Source organism: Talpa occidentalis, unplaced genomic scaffold, assembly GCF_014898055.3.
Source record: "Talpa occidentalis isolate TD23 unplaced genomic scaffold, MPIMG_talOcc4v2.1 talOcc4.7, whole genome shotgun sequence".
In the NCBI taxonomy this organism is placed as follows: domain Eukaryota; kingdom Metazoa; phylum Chordata; class Mammalia; order Eulipotyphla; family Talpidae; genus Talpa; species Talpa occidentalis.
In genome coordinates, this window is record NW_023605083.1 from 87,273,839 (window position 1) to 87,288,827 (window position 14,989).

A 14,989-nucleotide genomic window follows, 5' to 3' on the forward strand; every position below is an offset into this window, starting at 1 on the left:
GTGGTGGCAGCACGTGCCTTCGGAACCTGGTGCTGAGATTCATGGGATACTCAGAGTGAGGCACCCCTTTCCTTCTCTCAATTTTCCAAAGGCTACGTGCCGAAGTGATCTGTGGATGATGGAGTGACTAGACCATGCTGGCCACTTTTACCATGTTGCAGCGCACTGTTGCTAAGTGTCAGCAGGCAGCTGTTTTGTGTTCGAGAGATGATGTTCCTCAAGGTCTCCAGTGGGAGAGCCTGGATGACATCAGGGGCACTAGGCCAGAAGGCTTGGTGCTTCCTTCACAAGAATATTCATTTCCAGACAAGTCATCTTTACAAATGGTCTCCTTCCTGAGTCGGTGTCCCTTGTTGGGAAAGAAAGGCGGGCAGGTAGTCCTTCACCTTTCCCAGCTTGGAGAATTCCTGACCTTGTGGAGCAACCCCAGGGGACTTCCTTTTGGGCTGGGAGCAGCATTCTTGCTGATTTCGAGGAACCACCTTGCTGTCGAAGGAGCCTCAGCTTGTCCCTCCATGCTTCATGGGAGGAAAGGGAGTTCTCTCCTCCTCATGAGGCATCTGTGGGCTGGCATGTGAGGTGCCTCAGCTGCCAAGAGCTTCATATGTATTCGCACAGCGACCCATGGTGGGGATACCCTCCAACCGTTTTGCAGATAAGTCTCAGAGACGCTTAGTAACCCTGACCTCAGCTAGGGGTGCTGGCGGGGAGAGCTCAGCTGAAGATCCTGGCAGCCCAACCCCAGCATTTGTGGTTTGCATCCCTGAGCAGCACTGCCGCCTGGATGTGTTGTTGAGTGACCACACAAATGATCATAGGGATGTGATATGAGGGCTTGTGATACTGAGAGAAACTTCCCTTCCTGGAACTCTCATGTCATCTTCGAGGGCCTCCTGAACTAGAGCACATCATCCATGTGGCCCTTGTCAGGAAATCGTCCCCTGGGTGCACCTGGGACCTGCCTCTCTAGGGTCACTCCCTGGGGGCTCTCATTGGGCACTGCAGGCTGCAGTGCATCCTGAAGGGTGGTCCTCGCTGCCGGGTCTCTGTGCTGTGGGCTCAGCAGTCATCCTGTAGATCCTCTCAGCTGTGCGCCTGTTCCAACGGCTCCCTGGCCATCCTGGTTGTCCCCTCCTGGACACTTGAGTGTTTGCCAACATGCCTCTGGCTCTTTGGTGACCTGAACAGCTCTGGGCCCTGTGAGCTGCTCCCCACGTCCAGTCTGAGCCCATGTCTCCTCTTCCAGCAGCTGTATGGGGTGGGGCTGGCACTGGCAGTGCTCTCAGTGTCCCTAAGTGTGAGGGGCGGCTTGGTGTGCGGGTTGGTGAGAGCTTCTTGCACTGGTCACCAGAGGCAGAGGTGTCCAGGGTGCACAGAGCATGCGGGCATGCTGCAGAAGGGACAGCCCATGTTCAAGTGTAGAGAGCTGGGAGAAGCATTCTGGAAAAAAGGAGTCAAATAGGAGTCAGGCACATGACTGACACTCCTCTGCCTCATGTCTTTCTGTGTGTAACATACTGTTCCCATTTCACAGATGAGGAAGCAGCAGCTCAGAGAGGTTGGCAACTAGGCCAGGGTCACATGGGTTCAGTGAGTTGCCCTAACTTCACTTTCCTTAACTGTGCAATGGGGATAACAACCTCTGTGGTGGAAAGAGGTTGGGGCACTGACCCCTTGGTCTCCTGCTGACTGCTGGCTGGTGCAAGGAGCCACCCATGTCCAGGCCATAGGAAAAAGATGTGAAAATCCTCTGCAAACTAGTGATTACAGTGTGGTGCTCAGAGAGGATGTGTGTGTGCGAGCACACAAGTGTTCCTGCCTGTGCATGTGGACACCACCAAGAGGGCGTGGTCAGCTGGGGCGGGAGCCAGGCTCTAGCCCTTAAGCCCATGTCACCTGCTCTGTCTGCAGAGGGCCATCCGTGTGCGCAGTCACTCCATGGAGACCATGGTGAGCAGCCAGAAGAAGCAGCACAGTGCGGGCATCCCTGGCAGCCTCAGCGGGGGCATCTCCCACAACAGCATGGAGGTCACCAAGACTACCTTCTCAGTGAGTGCTCTGGGCAGTGTGTGTGCCCTGGTGGGGGGGGGTGCGGGGGGCAGGCCTCAGAGGAGGGCCTTAGCGGCTGGAGGGGGATGGGGTAGTGGTGGGGCATGTTGGGGGAACAGAGGGACCCTGAGGTGACTGGGGGGCCTGCAATCCTAGCTCCATGGGTGCCTCCCTCCCTGGCAGACTAGGTGTGACCCCGCCTAGAAGCAATCCTGCTGTCCTCCGCTGAGTTCCTCCATGGGGGCCTCCTCCTCTGGGTCAACCCTGCAAAGTGGGTGTGGGGCACATTTCTCTCCCCAGGTGGGTGGGGCCCATGGCAGTAAGAAGTGGTGCCAGGACCAAGCCTTGTTACTAATAATAGCAGTAGCTGCCCGAGCTTGCTGCGCCCGTCACTGAGCTCAGTAATTCATGGGCTTTATCTTTTTGTCCCCAGCAGACAGAATTTAATGTAAAGAATTATTAACTCGGCGTCAATGTGCTGACTGCATCACTAATACGTAACATTCTGAGATGCTCTGTAAGGCAGTACTTTTGGCAAGTAGAGTTTTGAAAGGGCCAAGCATTGAGCACTTTCCATGTCATTTCTCAGTATAGTTACTCCTTTAAAAACTCTTTTAATAGTGCTGTTTTGTTTTTTAAATTGAGATAACAGTTTACAACACTGTGTAGCCTTCAGGTGCACTATTTATAACTTCATGTTTCACACCACACCCACCACCAAAAACAGACTTTATCTTGTGGTTGCTCTAACAGCTTTCTGAGGGCAGGTACTGATACGTTTTCCTTTTCACACTGGAGGAGAAGGAGGCCCAGAGGGTTTAACTAACATGATAAAGTTCACCCGGTTAAGAGGAAGAGCAGGAATTGAGTGCAGGTCTCCCTGATCCAAAGTTTTTTTCTTCACTACTGTGTGTGCAGTTCCCAGGGAGTGAGAGCCTGGCAGGTGGCGGGTTGGGGGTGGGGTCCCGTCTGTTTGCACCAGGGCCTGGCCAAGTGCAGGAACCATTTAGTTAGGTTCCACCCACCCCACCCCACCCACCCCTTTATTTACTCATTTTTTGAATTGAGCAACAGTCCTTTACACAATAAAACTGACTTTAGGTTTGTGTAGACCAGAGTTTTCTTTCAACAGCAGAGTTTGCCTATCATGATACTAGTAACTGGTATTATAATTGGTTTCACAGTCTGCATTTAATTTACCAAATATTTTCAAAGTTAATATTTTGTTCCTCTGCAAAGGCCAGTGAAGTGAGCAGGGCAATTAGTCCCATTCTGTGGAGAAGGAGACTGAGGCCCAGAGTTTCTCACCTTGCTCAAGTTTGCACAGCACTGAATGGCAGAAGTTGGGACCAGGGTTACAGGCCTGGTGGGCTCCCATCTCCCACTTTCATTGTCCCCGCACACGTGGCTCAAGCAGAACCACATCTTGGTGGGCTCTTCCTGCCTGTGTGTGCGTGGAGACTTGGTGCTGCTCTTCTCATTCTGTCTCGTTACTGTGACACTCAGCTTGAATCTATTTATTTGTGAACCGTAGATGTAAAGCCCTACTTCCTGTCTTCATGCTGCCCCTGTGTGACCTTGATCAAATCCCCTCATCCCTCATCCTCTTATTCTGTAAAGCAAGAGGTTGGATCAATTTCCTCTAAAGACCTGCAGTTTTGTGGTTCTCACTCTGTGACCTTTGAATCATCTTTTTCTCCCTCAGTGTATGGGCTCTCGTTAGGGTGTCTTGACCCCATGTTCCTCCAGGAATTCTGGCCTGTAGTGCCTTATTACCTGCGGCCTTACCTTCCTCTGTCTTCTTGTTTTGTGGGAGCTCCTCCAGACCTGTTGGGTGATTGCAGGAGCTATGTGCAGACCAGAAAGGGGATAAGGGGAAGGGGATCTGGGTTTGGGGTATGAGCACTCATTTTGGTGGTTTCATCCGCAGCCTCCAGTGGCGGTGGCAACAGCGAAGAACCAGTCCCGGAGCCCCATCAAGCGGCGGTCGGGCCTCTTCCCCCGCCTGCACACAGGCTCTGAAGCCCAAGGGGACAGCCGGACACGATGGTAACTGTCAGGTCCCCACCCTTCCAGTGCGAATGTGGTGTTTGTCAGCTCCCTGTTTTGTTGTTTTGCTACCATCAGCAGATGCCCCACCTTGTTGGGGAGGGGCCCTGTGCAGTTTCAGGAGATGGCTTCCCTTTCATCCTGGTCACCACTGCACCCTGAATCTCCCCTGTCACCCACTCAGCTCTTTATCCATTGAGGGAGATTTGGCCAGTCTCTGCATGGGACTTTTCAAAGTTATTTTTGTTGCATTTTAACCAAAACTAGAAACATTGCTTGAATGCTTTCCTTTGGCCTCCTTTTTCATTGCTCAGTCAATGTCCACTGTTATGGGGATATTCTCTTAGGCAGAGTTAATTGAACCTTCCTTTGGACTTCTAGAATGTTCTTTTTAGAAGCAACTCTCATATTACATCATACTTAGCCTATTTTTGTTGGTAGTCTTTCTGTTCCAATGAGCCCATTTGTTGTTTAATTCAGTCAGCAGCATTTCTTGAGTGCTTGCCTTGGGCTGGGCTCAGCGCTCAGACAAGAGCTACGGGAGACACCTATCTACCTTCCAGAAGCTTACAGATGTGAGGAAAAGGGAGGCTGTCAGGCTGGCTTCCACATTCCCAGCTTGTCTGCCCGTAGCCCTGGCTGGTGGCACCCTCCCCTGAACTTGGGTATGCAGCAGGAGGGACAGGTTTATGGAGGAGGAGGAAAGCTCTGTTTGGAAACTGTACATGTGAGTGAGTCCTTGGGACCCTCCCAATAGAGAAGTCTGGAATTCTGAGTGGTTAGAATCACAGGTGTTGAGCTTCTGAGAGAGGTCTTGACTGGAGAAGGAAAGTTGGGGTTCACCAGGGCAAAGGGGATGTTTGAGGATGGATCTATGGACAGGATGTCGGGGGTGGGCATGAAATGCCTGGGAAACTCCTGTGACCAAGGACAAGTGGGGAAAGCAGAGCCTTTGATGAAGACTGGGAATGAGAGATGAGGGAGGAGGAGACCCTGGGGAGGTTGGGCCCTCAGAGACGGGAGGAGAGAGGTCATTAGGGACTTAGAGTGCATTGAGGGATGTGTGCCTCCATGAGGGAAATAATGAGAAAGACAAAATTTTAAAAATGTATTTTCAGTTTTTTTTTTATTGATTAAACTTGCTTTTCTTACATTGTTGTTCATTTTTGTGCAATGTTTGATTTCTCCTGTCAGGTGTAGTCCCCATAATTCTTCCACCACCGCAGCACCTGTGAACTGTCACCCTAGTTCCTGTGCTCTTTCCTCCCCTTTTTGACCCCCTCCTCCCATCCCTGCTGTGAGCTTCAGCTCTGTGGTCAGCTTGCAAAGCTTGCAAGTTTTGTCTTTTTTTTTTTTGACTCTCTGTTCAGTTTCCCTATAATTCCTCCTATAAAAAACCCCATACAATATTTTCCCTTCTCCTTCTGACTTATTTCACTGAGCATAATCCCTTCCAGCTCTACACATGGTGCTGCAAATGACATGAGGCTATCTTTTTTGATTGCTGAATAAAAAAGACAAATATTCACAAGTGTTGGCAAGGATATGAAGAAAAGGGAAGTCTTTTATCGCTGACGGGAATGTAAACTAATACAGCTGTGGTGGAAAAAAGTTGGTTTTTTCCTCTGAGGATTAGACACAGTCACCATATGGCTCCGTGAGTCCACTCCTGCGTACATATGCAAGAGAAAAGAAAACAGATGTCTACGTAAAAACTAGCATCCAGATGTTCATGGCAGCATTACTCATAATAGTCCGAAGTGGACACAGTGTACATGGCTCTCACTTGATGAATGGGTGTGTAAGATGTGGTATAACCATAAGCTGGAGTAATAGTTTGCAATAAAAAGGAGGGAAGGACTCTTACATGCTGCAATGTTTATGAACCTCCAAAAGATCATGTTAAGGGAGAGACGCCAGTCACAAAAGACCACAACACATTGTTTCATTCTATTTCCATGAAGTGTCCAGGATAGGCAAATCTAGAGAGACAGAGATCAGTGGTCACCAGGGTCTGAGAGGAAGGAGGGGTGGGGCATGATGGTGAGCTTGGGGTTTCTTTTAGAAGGAAGGAATGTTCTAAAATTTGATAATGATGTTTTTACAACTCTGAGTACACTAAGGACAATGAATTGTGTATTTTAAATGGGTGAATTGTATGTGGACTTTTCTCTATAAAGCTGTTGTAAAAATAAAAACACATTGAGGTCCAGGCCATCGTGTCCTCACCCACTGGCACAGGGCAAATAGTGGGCAATGTGTGTGATCTTTGTTAAACTACAGTAGGAAGAGCCCCTCAGGTCCTGGGCTGAGAGTAGCCCATGTACCAGCGCCCAGTCACTTCCTCGCACTGTTCCAGGAAGCTCATTTGTGGTCTGTAGAAGGGCGTCCGCTGGGGTGTGGGGCAGTGGCCTGCCAGCACCCTGTCCACATGTGTTGGGTTGTCTCCCTGCTGTGTGGCGTGTGTGCCAGCCGCTCTTCCATTCCCTTTGTGGTTAGCTCTTGACCTAGAGCTCTGCCAGGCGCATGGCCATAATGGGTAAGGGGCAGACTTGGGTTCAGGGCATCAAGCCAGGACTCTGGCAGCTGTTGACCCTCATCCAGGAGCCTGGAGTAGCCCCTGATGGAGCAGAACACCCTGTCACCTGCCACCGTCCCTGAAAGGCGGCTCGGGTGGGAACTGAGGTCCTGGGGCAGGGACACTGTGACCTACAGAGCCCCACCCTGCCTGAGGCCTGGGGCTGGGGTGGGGCTTGGGTGCTGTTTTTGGCCTCACTTTTCTTCATCCCCGTTTCCTCAGCGACAGTGCATCCAGCAACCCTAAGACCCCGGATGGCGGGCATTCTTCTCAGGAGATAAAGTCTGAGACCTCATCCAATCCCAGCTCACCAGAAATCTGCCCCAACAAGGAGAAGTAAGAGCGTGAGGGTGGGGAGAGGGTGATGTGACTGCCTGGGGCTCTGCAATATGCTCGTTGCTCCAGGCCAGTTGAGAAGGGTATCTCTTGCCTTGGGAGCTCTGGACCACAAAAGCCAACTAGCAGTGGCGTGGGGAGCTTTTGGGGTACTGCTTGGCTCACTGCTAGGCCTGTACTACCCTCGGTCCTGGGGAGGGTCTGGGGGTCTCCGAGAATGATGGGGACCTGCCTTGCTTCCTGGTCCCTGCAGGCCCTTCATCAAGTTGAAGGAGAACGGCCGAGCCAACATCTCCCGCTCCTCCTCCAGCACCAGCAGCTTCAGCAGCACCGCGGGGGAGGGCGAGGCCATGGAGGAATGTGACAGCGGGGTAGGTGTGGCCCCAGACTACCTTGGGGAGCAGGAAGGCGCACCCTGGACCCCGCCAGACATCTACTCTGTGCATTATTAAGTTGCTACTTGGGCAGAGCCCTACTCCAGACCCTGCAGACAAAAGGAGAGGTCTGGAAACAGGAGGTGACTCAGCCAGCCACCCCCATGCCCTAGGTGCAGCAGTGGTAGTGGGGGGTCTCCTTTGGAGAGGCATAGGAGCAGCGGTGGAGGGTCAGGCCGGACGGAATAGTCCCTACCGCTGGGTTCCTGGCTGGAGGACACAATGTCAGCGCTCCAGGGGGCTGGGCCAGGTACTTCTGGTAGCGGGAGGTTGGAGTTAGAGTTGGAGAAAGAAGGAAAGAGCAGGCAGGTCCAAGCTGGGAGAGGGAGGCAGTGGCTGGAGGGTCTGGCGGGGCCCAGTCGCAGGCCTGCCTAGGCACCACCGCCCCCTGGGCTCTTAGGGGCGGGGCTGGCCCCTCACCCGGCCTCTTTCCCCAGAGCAGCCAGCCTTCCACAACCTCGCCTTTCAAGCAGGAGGTGTTTGTCTACAGCCCGTCCCTGAGCAGCGAGAGCCCCAGCCAGGGGGCAGCCGCCACCCCCATCATCATGAGCCGGAGTCCGACGGGTCAGTGGCGCCTGGTGGTGTGCGTATTGCGGGGTGGGGGGGAGGGGGCTGCACATGCCACACTGCTGACTTTCCGCTTCAGTCTCAAGTGTTGGGCGCTGCTGCTGCTAGCTCACCTCATCTGGTCTTCAGCAGGACTGCGTTCTTTTTTCTCCCAATTATGTTTGTTGAGGTAATATTCCCTGGTTTGATTTAGGAGTTGTAGGGTCAAACCTCTATACATGGATGTCTTCCCACCACACCCACCACCAAAGCCCAATAAACCTCCTGCTCCATTGGGCCCCTCCCTCCCATGCTCCCACCTCGCCCTTTCCCCTTCTGGTTGAGGCCTGCATTCTTATTCTTCCCTTACTCATGGGGAAATTGAGACCCAGAGAGTTCAGATTTGCCAGAGGAGTTGGAATTGTGTGATCCCAACAGTGAGGCTCTTTACTGTCCTCTTGTTTACCCCATCATTGCCCTGGCTGCTGGGTCACAGAGCTGACGCTTGTGTTGCAGGGGAAGAGGTGGGACAGGCCTTGAAGGTGGAAGAAGCAGCACATGAGAGTCCTGGAGGAAATTGGGGCTGTGTTCTGGAACCCCACATGGTTTAGTTTAGCTGGAGAGCATGGAAAGGATGGGTGAGAGCAGGGAGAGCAGTTAGGGCGACAGGTGGGGCCCTCATGGTTCTGGTGAGGATTTTGGTGTTATCCTGCCAGCAATGGAAGCCACTGGAGGGTCTCAGCATTTGAAGGCTCTGAAGTTGAGAAGAACTGTCTAGGGTTGAGGAAGACCATTTTGGTGCTGCAGCTGGCTGAGTGTGGAAAGGATTGTAGGAAACACATGCAGGGAGGGATGGGTGTCACTGTGAGCAGTGAGGGGTGGTGATGGGGCGGGCTGTGAATCTTGGGGTGTCTTGGGCAATGGGGGAAGCATGTGGATTCAAGAGATGTCAAGCAGTAAACATCTTTCAGTCTTCATAGGAGGGGGTGGGAGCAAGTTCTTGATCCTTGCAGTCAGCAGAGTAGAAGGTTCTGGGAACCAGTTCTGGAGGGAGGGTGAGGGCTGCAGCCTGAGGGCCATGCAAGCATATACGGTACCCATAAATCAAAGCCTTGGCCCCATCCTCAAGTTGGTGGCCTAATGGGGGAGGAGGAAAGTGTAGGACTTTGAAGCCTGGGTTTGGATTTTGGATCTCATACCTACTGGTGATGTGACACTGGGCAATTTCTTGAACCTTTCTGTGCCTCAGTTTCCCCATGCAACAAAATGGAGGGGGGAGTAGTTTCTACCTCATGTTTGACTGTGTGAAAATTAAGATGAGTTTATATTTGTAAGAGACTTAGAACTGTTAACCTACGTGTTTGTTCAATAACAGCAATTAAACAGTAGTATCACCAGTGGTTCTCAACTGGGGTGATCTTGCTCCCCAGGGCACATATGGCAAAGTGTAGAGACATTTTTGATTTCATGATTGTGTGTGGGCATTGCAGCTGGTGGTCAGAGGTCAAGGATGCTGCTAAATACCCTAAAAATACAGGACCCCCTACCCCAAACAAGGAGCTTTCAGCCCCAAATGTGAGTAGGCTAAAGTTGAGAAACTTGTCTAAATGATGGAAACTCAGAGTGGGCCAGTGGGCCAATGGAGTGGTTTATGCTGATGTGCTTCTGGGGTTCTCATGTGAGGAAATGTGGGCACAGGAGATATGTGCTGTTGGGGTTAAAGGGAGGACTGCAGTTCCAGCCATCCTGGTGTGGCTGGGAAGCCCAGGAACTGGGTTCTAATCCCTCCTGCTACCTTGCCGGGCCCACCTCTGAGCTTTGGTTTCCTCATCTGTAAAGTGGGGTGGTGGTACAAAGTCCCTGATTTTTTTAAAAAAAGACTTAATTAAATTTTGAAGATATGAATGAAAAAATCTGTAACCAAGCTTACGTCCTACTTGGTGCTAAATAAATACCATGATAAATTAGGTTTTAAATAAAGGGAAGTTCAGAGAACGCCTGCAACTTACTGAAGGTGATTCCGAGCCAAGAGGGACCTGGAATGCGTCTGAGACCTCCTGCCCGGTGCTCATCCCAAGGCACAGCTCTCGGCTCATAATCCTCAGCCCAGAGGGGTTACCTCACCCTCCAGCCCCATGGAAGTCGTGCTCTGTGCCCACAGGACCAGTGTGAGCTTGCAGAGAGCTGGAAACCTGCCATAGACTTTCAACTGTGCCCGGGGAGGGACAGGGCAGAGGAGAGGGAGGTGGTCTGGGAGGGCCTGACTTAGGTCTTCAGTAATCTCAGAAGTCACAACCTTTGATCATTTCATACCTGGGGGTCCTGGGGTGCTGGGAGGGGTCTGGTGGGTCAGACTGAAAGGTATTCACAGAGCTGAGTAGAGCCCTTCATTGTGAGGTTTCACAGGTAGATCGGCAGCACCTAGGTGGACTGTACCGAGCTGCACATTCCCTTGGCCAGAGGCAAACCAGAAAGCCAAATGCCCCAGACCAGTGGCATGCTGGTATTCATGGAACAGCTGGCTCTCCTGCTGCTCCCTTGGCCCGAAGTGAACGTTTACTGTAAATGTTGCTGATAGGAAGCCTCTGAAGTTTACAAATAGTAACATACACTATCCTTTACTGTAAATCTCATACAGCCCATAGAGTCTTACAAAACACTTTTATTGATATTTGCCTAACCTTGGAGTCTGTGGCCAACCTAAGGCTGCAGATGAAGAGCTCATGTGGTTCCAGCATGAGTGTGATTGGGATTATTGTGTCAATGACACAGACAACCTCTTTAATAGTTTTCAAATAGGGGAAGAGTGTTTAATTTTTTGTACTAATCATAATGTGATGCTTACAGGGAATACATTTTCAAGTTTAATCTGCTGTATGAACATCTTCTCCATTAGTTTCTTAAGTCTGGACAACAAAGCCATCAATCAAGCCCTGATCTGTAGCAGTTGCTGATTTCTGTGGCATGGGTACCCCTAACCATGCCTGGTCTTCAGCGGCTGACTGCGGAGGTGTCTCTGAGAGTGAGTGGACATTACCACGCAGATACAGTGGACCTAAATTAGCTGAAGAGACTCGATAATGGGAAATGTCATGAAGTCACTAGGAAGTGAATTTTGATGAGTTTATTAGTACTTTTGATGTGTATAATTCGTTTTGCTGTAAGCTTATGTAACTGTAAAAAATGACTATTTAATCCTAGCTCACAATAGTTCAAAAAAAATCAAAGAGTTGGCTCTCAAGTGTAGGTGCAGGTCAGCTAGAAGGCCTGTTGGAGGCAGAGCACCCTGCAGTATCTTAATATCTCTCTCTTTCTCTCTCTGTTACACACACACACACACACACACATACACACACACACACACTGCACCTCAGTAACCTCTTCAGCCCCTCCCTCTTCTCATGGCATTCTTCTTTTTCCTAGATGCCAAAAGCAGAAACTCCCCAAGGTCAAACCTGAAATTCCGCTTTGATAAGCTCAGTCATGCCAACTCTAGTGCGGTAAGGATCATGGGGGGTGAGGAGTGGGGACCACGGGGAGCCTCCCATATCCCACATTCCAGTCCTCTGGAAATTTCTGGTCAGATCACGGCTGATGCTGTGGGTCCCCACAGGCTGAGGCATCATCCTGGCAGCTGCCGGCCACCTTTGCCACACTTCCTGTGTTGGGGCCACATCCCTGGACATGCAGATAAGAGTTGTGGACTGTTGACTCCAGGGTCCTTGAGTCCCTTCCGGAATTTGTCAGATTACGGAGAGCTGAGTGCTCAGAAGCTGCAGTTGGTGGGGATTATGTTGTCCTGTTATTTCAAATGCTTATGTGGATTCTTCTTGAAACAGGGTCACTAATGTGAAAGAGGAGTCCTTCATCTGTCAAAGGTAAGTCAAGCGTTCACCCTGCTGTGGCCATGAGGGAGGTGTGTCCCTTTAAGATCAGGAAACCAGGGCCACCCTGGTGGCACAGCACTATGAAGCAGTCTGCAGCCTCTGCAGGCATGAGTTCGATCCCTGGCCAGGGAGCTACCCACATGATGCAGCAGACCTCTTCTGTCTCACCTGCTGCTCCCCTCAGCAGTGTGCTTCAGTCATTCTGCCTGTTCTGCTCCCCACTCTGTCTCTGGTGAATCCTGTCACCCCCCGCACCTCTAGCCTGTATCCCAGTTCTTGTATGCATAAATTAATAAATCTTAGAAAAAAAAAACAACAACCAGGAAACCAGTGGCCTGACAACCTGAGAAAGGCCAGTAAGCCTTACAGCAGGATCTCTCTAGTGGAGACTGGAGAAAGCAGGGCCAGTCATTTCTGGCCTGAAGCCAGGATAACGGGGCCCAGGTCTGCTGGGGGAGAGGGCCGATGGCCTCTGATGCAGTGAAGGGTTGCCTGATAGCGTTGGGTCACGCTCATTGCCTTGGTCTCCTTCCCCCAGAGGAGCCAGGCAGCCCAGAGCCACTTTCTCCCGGGGTGGGGGCTTTCTTAGCTTGCCCCCTTGCCTCCCTGCTTTTGGCAGCCTTTCCCTCCTTGTGTCTTCAGGCTCTGGGCCGAGAGGTGTCCTCCTTGTGTGTCCAAAGATGCCCTAGCCCTCTAAACACTGGGTGAGATGTCCCCAGAGAGGACCCCTGTGCCCAGCCTCAGCTAGGGGAGGGTGTGGTTTCCAGCGAGCAGAGCATCAATCCAGCTTGTCACCAACGCCTGCACGCCTGCTGGTACCTTACTAGAGGCCCATCTGACTTCCCAGGGGTCTCGGGGGTCTGAGTCACAGTTGGAATCAAGGGGAGAGGCACAGCTGAGCCCACTTCATGTCCACCTGCCTGTGACAGTGGGCTGCCGACACCTCCAGCTCCCACCCTGTGCTCAGGTGCCTCTGCCCGTCAGTCTTGCTTATGCCCAGCTTCCTGGGGTGTGCCACCTTTGCTCTCGGTGCCCCTGCACCTGGCACTCTCCTTCTGCGTGTTCAGTGGCCCATAGTCTTGGCACATGTGCTCGCCCTCACTTTACCCAGTGTTTGCTCATCAGCTCCCTCCTCCTTGTCTCCTGCAGGGAATCCCTGATTCTGCCTCAGAGAAGGCTCCTATTCCAGCAGTTTGGGGGTGCCATCCACTACACTGACCGTCACAGGACTGCTGGCCCACTGGCCACCTGCCCGCCAGACTGGCTGTCTGTCCCTGTGTTCCTACCTGACCATCCCTTCATCAGGACGCCCTGCGAGCCCCTCCCCATCTCTGGACAAGGCCTTATTCCTCCAGGCTCCCCCTGCTCCTGGCCGCCGATGTGATGTGTGTTTCAGTCACTTGTCATCTCCTTGTGTCTGTGGAGGAAAGACTTGGCTCTGGTTACCAGGACTCAGTCAGAGACCAGAGAGGCGGAGAGTGGTGAGGTGGGAAGTAGAGGCCGACAGCGCCGTGTGCTCAGTGGTGGTGGAGCGCATTGTGACTGGTGGTGGAGGGGGACGTTGCCAGGAGCCAGGGTTTGTAGCTGTTCTTGGGCAAAAACAGCTCTCTTGCTCCCACATCTCTGGAGCTTCCAAACATCTGTTTGCTTCTGTGCTAGAAACTTCTTCTCTGTCTGCTGACCTCGCTCCCAGGGCTACCTGCATCCCTGCTGCCAGTGTACCTTGGCCAGCCCAGCCTGTGGAAGGGGAGACAGAGCTGGGCGTGTGTGGGAGCAGGTGCCAGTCTCTTTCTTGATGGCAGCTGCAGCTTTTTGTCTCACCGAATGTCCCACAGGCTCCTTTTGTGGCTGCTGAGAGAGCAGCCCTCTGTCAGTCTCTCTTCTGTGAGCAGGTCTTTTGCCCACGAAGAGGTGGGCATTCAGGGGTGAGAAGGAATTTGGGGAGTACAGGCTGGTGGGCCCTGGGACCTTGGCTGACGAAGACCTCAGGGCTGAGGCTAGGCAGGGATCTAGGTCTCCGCTGGAGATGGGGTTCATGCGAGACATCAAGAGAGACTTGAGCCCTCCCCTTAGTGGGAGAGTCAAGGTGGGGCTGACTTGTCAGATTTGGGCAGACTGATGTGTGAGTGGAGACCCGGTGTAGGGATGGTGTAGTGTCCTGCAGTTTAAGTTCCTGGCACCCATGGAGGCCCAGTGCTGCTGGGGGGCCCTTTCCAGCTATTGTGCCCTTGGACCGTGTCCAGACATTGACCTCAATCCTCTTACCCTTTCCAACTTCAGGTCTGTAGGCAATTGTCACATCTGTGGGATTCTGCAACCTGGACCCCAGCTGGTGGGGTTCAGACACCATAGCCCTGTGCCTCAGTCAGCGCCTCCTTCATCCAGATGAGCCAGCGGGTTCTCTGAGGAGCAGCCTCCCCCACAGTTCTCACCATTCCGAGTCTGCAGTGTGACAGGCCAAGGCTGCTTCTGGCCTAGTAGGGCTTTAAGGTAGGGGGTTCTCCAAATAAAGCAGTCTGAAGAGCAGATTCTGGGAGGTGCTGCAGCTTTAGGTGCATATGGGGCCTCGTGACACCAGGCTGCCGGGGGATGCTGGCCGGGCTCCTGTTATAATGAGCAGATGACAAGGATTTCCAACCAAATGCTTTATTTGCATTGGGATCTGGGCCTAGTCCCAAGTCAAGGCATCTAAATGTTAAACTTGGCTCCTCCCCCCCCCCCCCCCCTACTGATGTGGCAGTTTCTTCATGGCTTTTACCATTAGAGAGAAACCTTGATCCTTCTATCCGCTACTCATGGTGACTCTGTGGGATCCTATTTGTAGGCCTGGAGGACCTTTCTCCTTGTAGTATTTAGGAAACGTGTTTACTCAAAAGTATTAGTCCAGTAAAATTTATTCTAGTTAGAAGGTCAACAAAACGTCTGTTAAGCTTTTATTAAAACCACTGTGGCACCACCCACTGGAAGGAGGCCCGTGGATTCTGGCAGGGAGGGCTCTGTTGGCCGGGTTTCGGAAGGAACTGGAAGGTCATGCTGCATTCTTTAAAAGCTATTCCAGGTCCCGGCTTGCTTCTCTGGCGGCCGGCGTTTACCGCGGCTTGGGCGTCGTG

At 52.2% G+C, this 14,989-nt stretch overlaps 1 protein-coding gene across 10 annotated transcripts in view; it reads left to right on the forward strand.

Moving 5' to 3' along the window:
* Positions 1-14,599, forward strand: part of RAP1GAP2 (RAP1 GTPase activating protein 2) — a 229,818-nt gene extending 215,219 nt beyond the window's left edge. For 7 of the 10 annotated variants that reach the window (XM_054688554.1, XM_054688558.1, XM_054688557.1 and 4 more), the window contains 8 exons: positions 1,912-2,049; positions 3,980-4,098; positions 6,899-7,012; positions 7,266-7,383; positions 7,884-8,010; positions 11,416-11,492; positions 11,832-11,870; positions 13,029-14,599. In XM_054688554.1, coding sequence (XP_054544529.1) covers positions 1,912-2,049; positions 3,980-4,098; positions 6,899-7,012; positions 7,266-7,383; positions 7,884-8,010; positions 11,416-11,492; positions 11,832-11,840 — 702 coding nt within the window. In that variant the 3' untranslated portion in view covers positions 11,841-11,870; positions 13,029-14,599. Of the gene's footprint in view, positions 1-1,911; positions 2,050-3,979; positions 4,099-6,898; positions 7,013-7,265; positions 7,384-7,883; positions 8,011-11,415; positions 11,493-11,831; positions 11,872-13,028 lie in introns of those variants that run through there. The other 3 variants (XM_054688559.1, XM_037491396.2, XM_037491397.2) reach the window with 2 other exon arrangements.
* Positions 14,600-14,989: the final 390 nt, after the last annotated feature.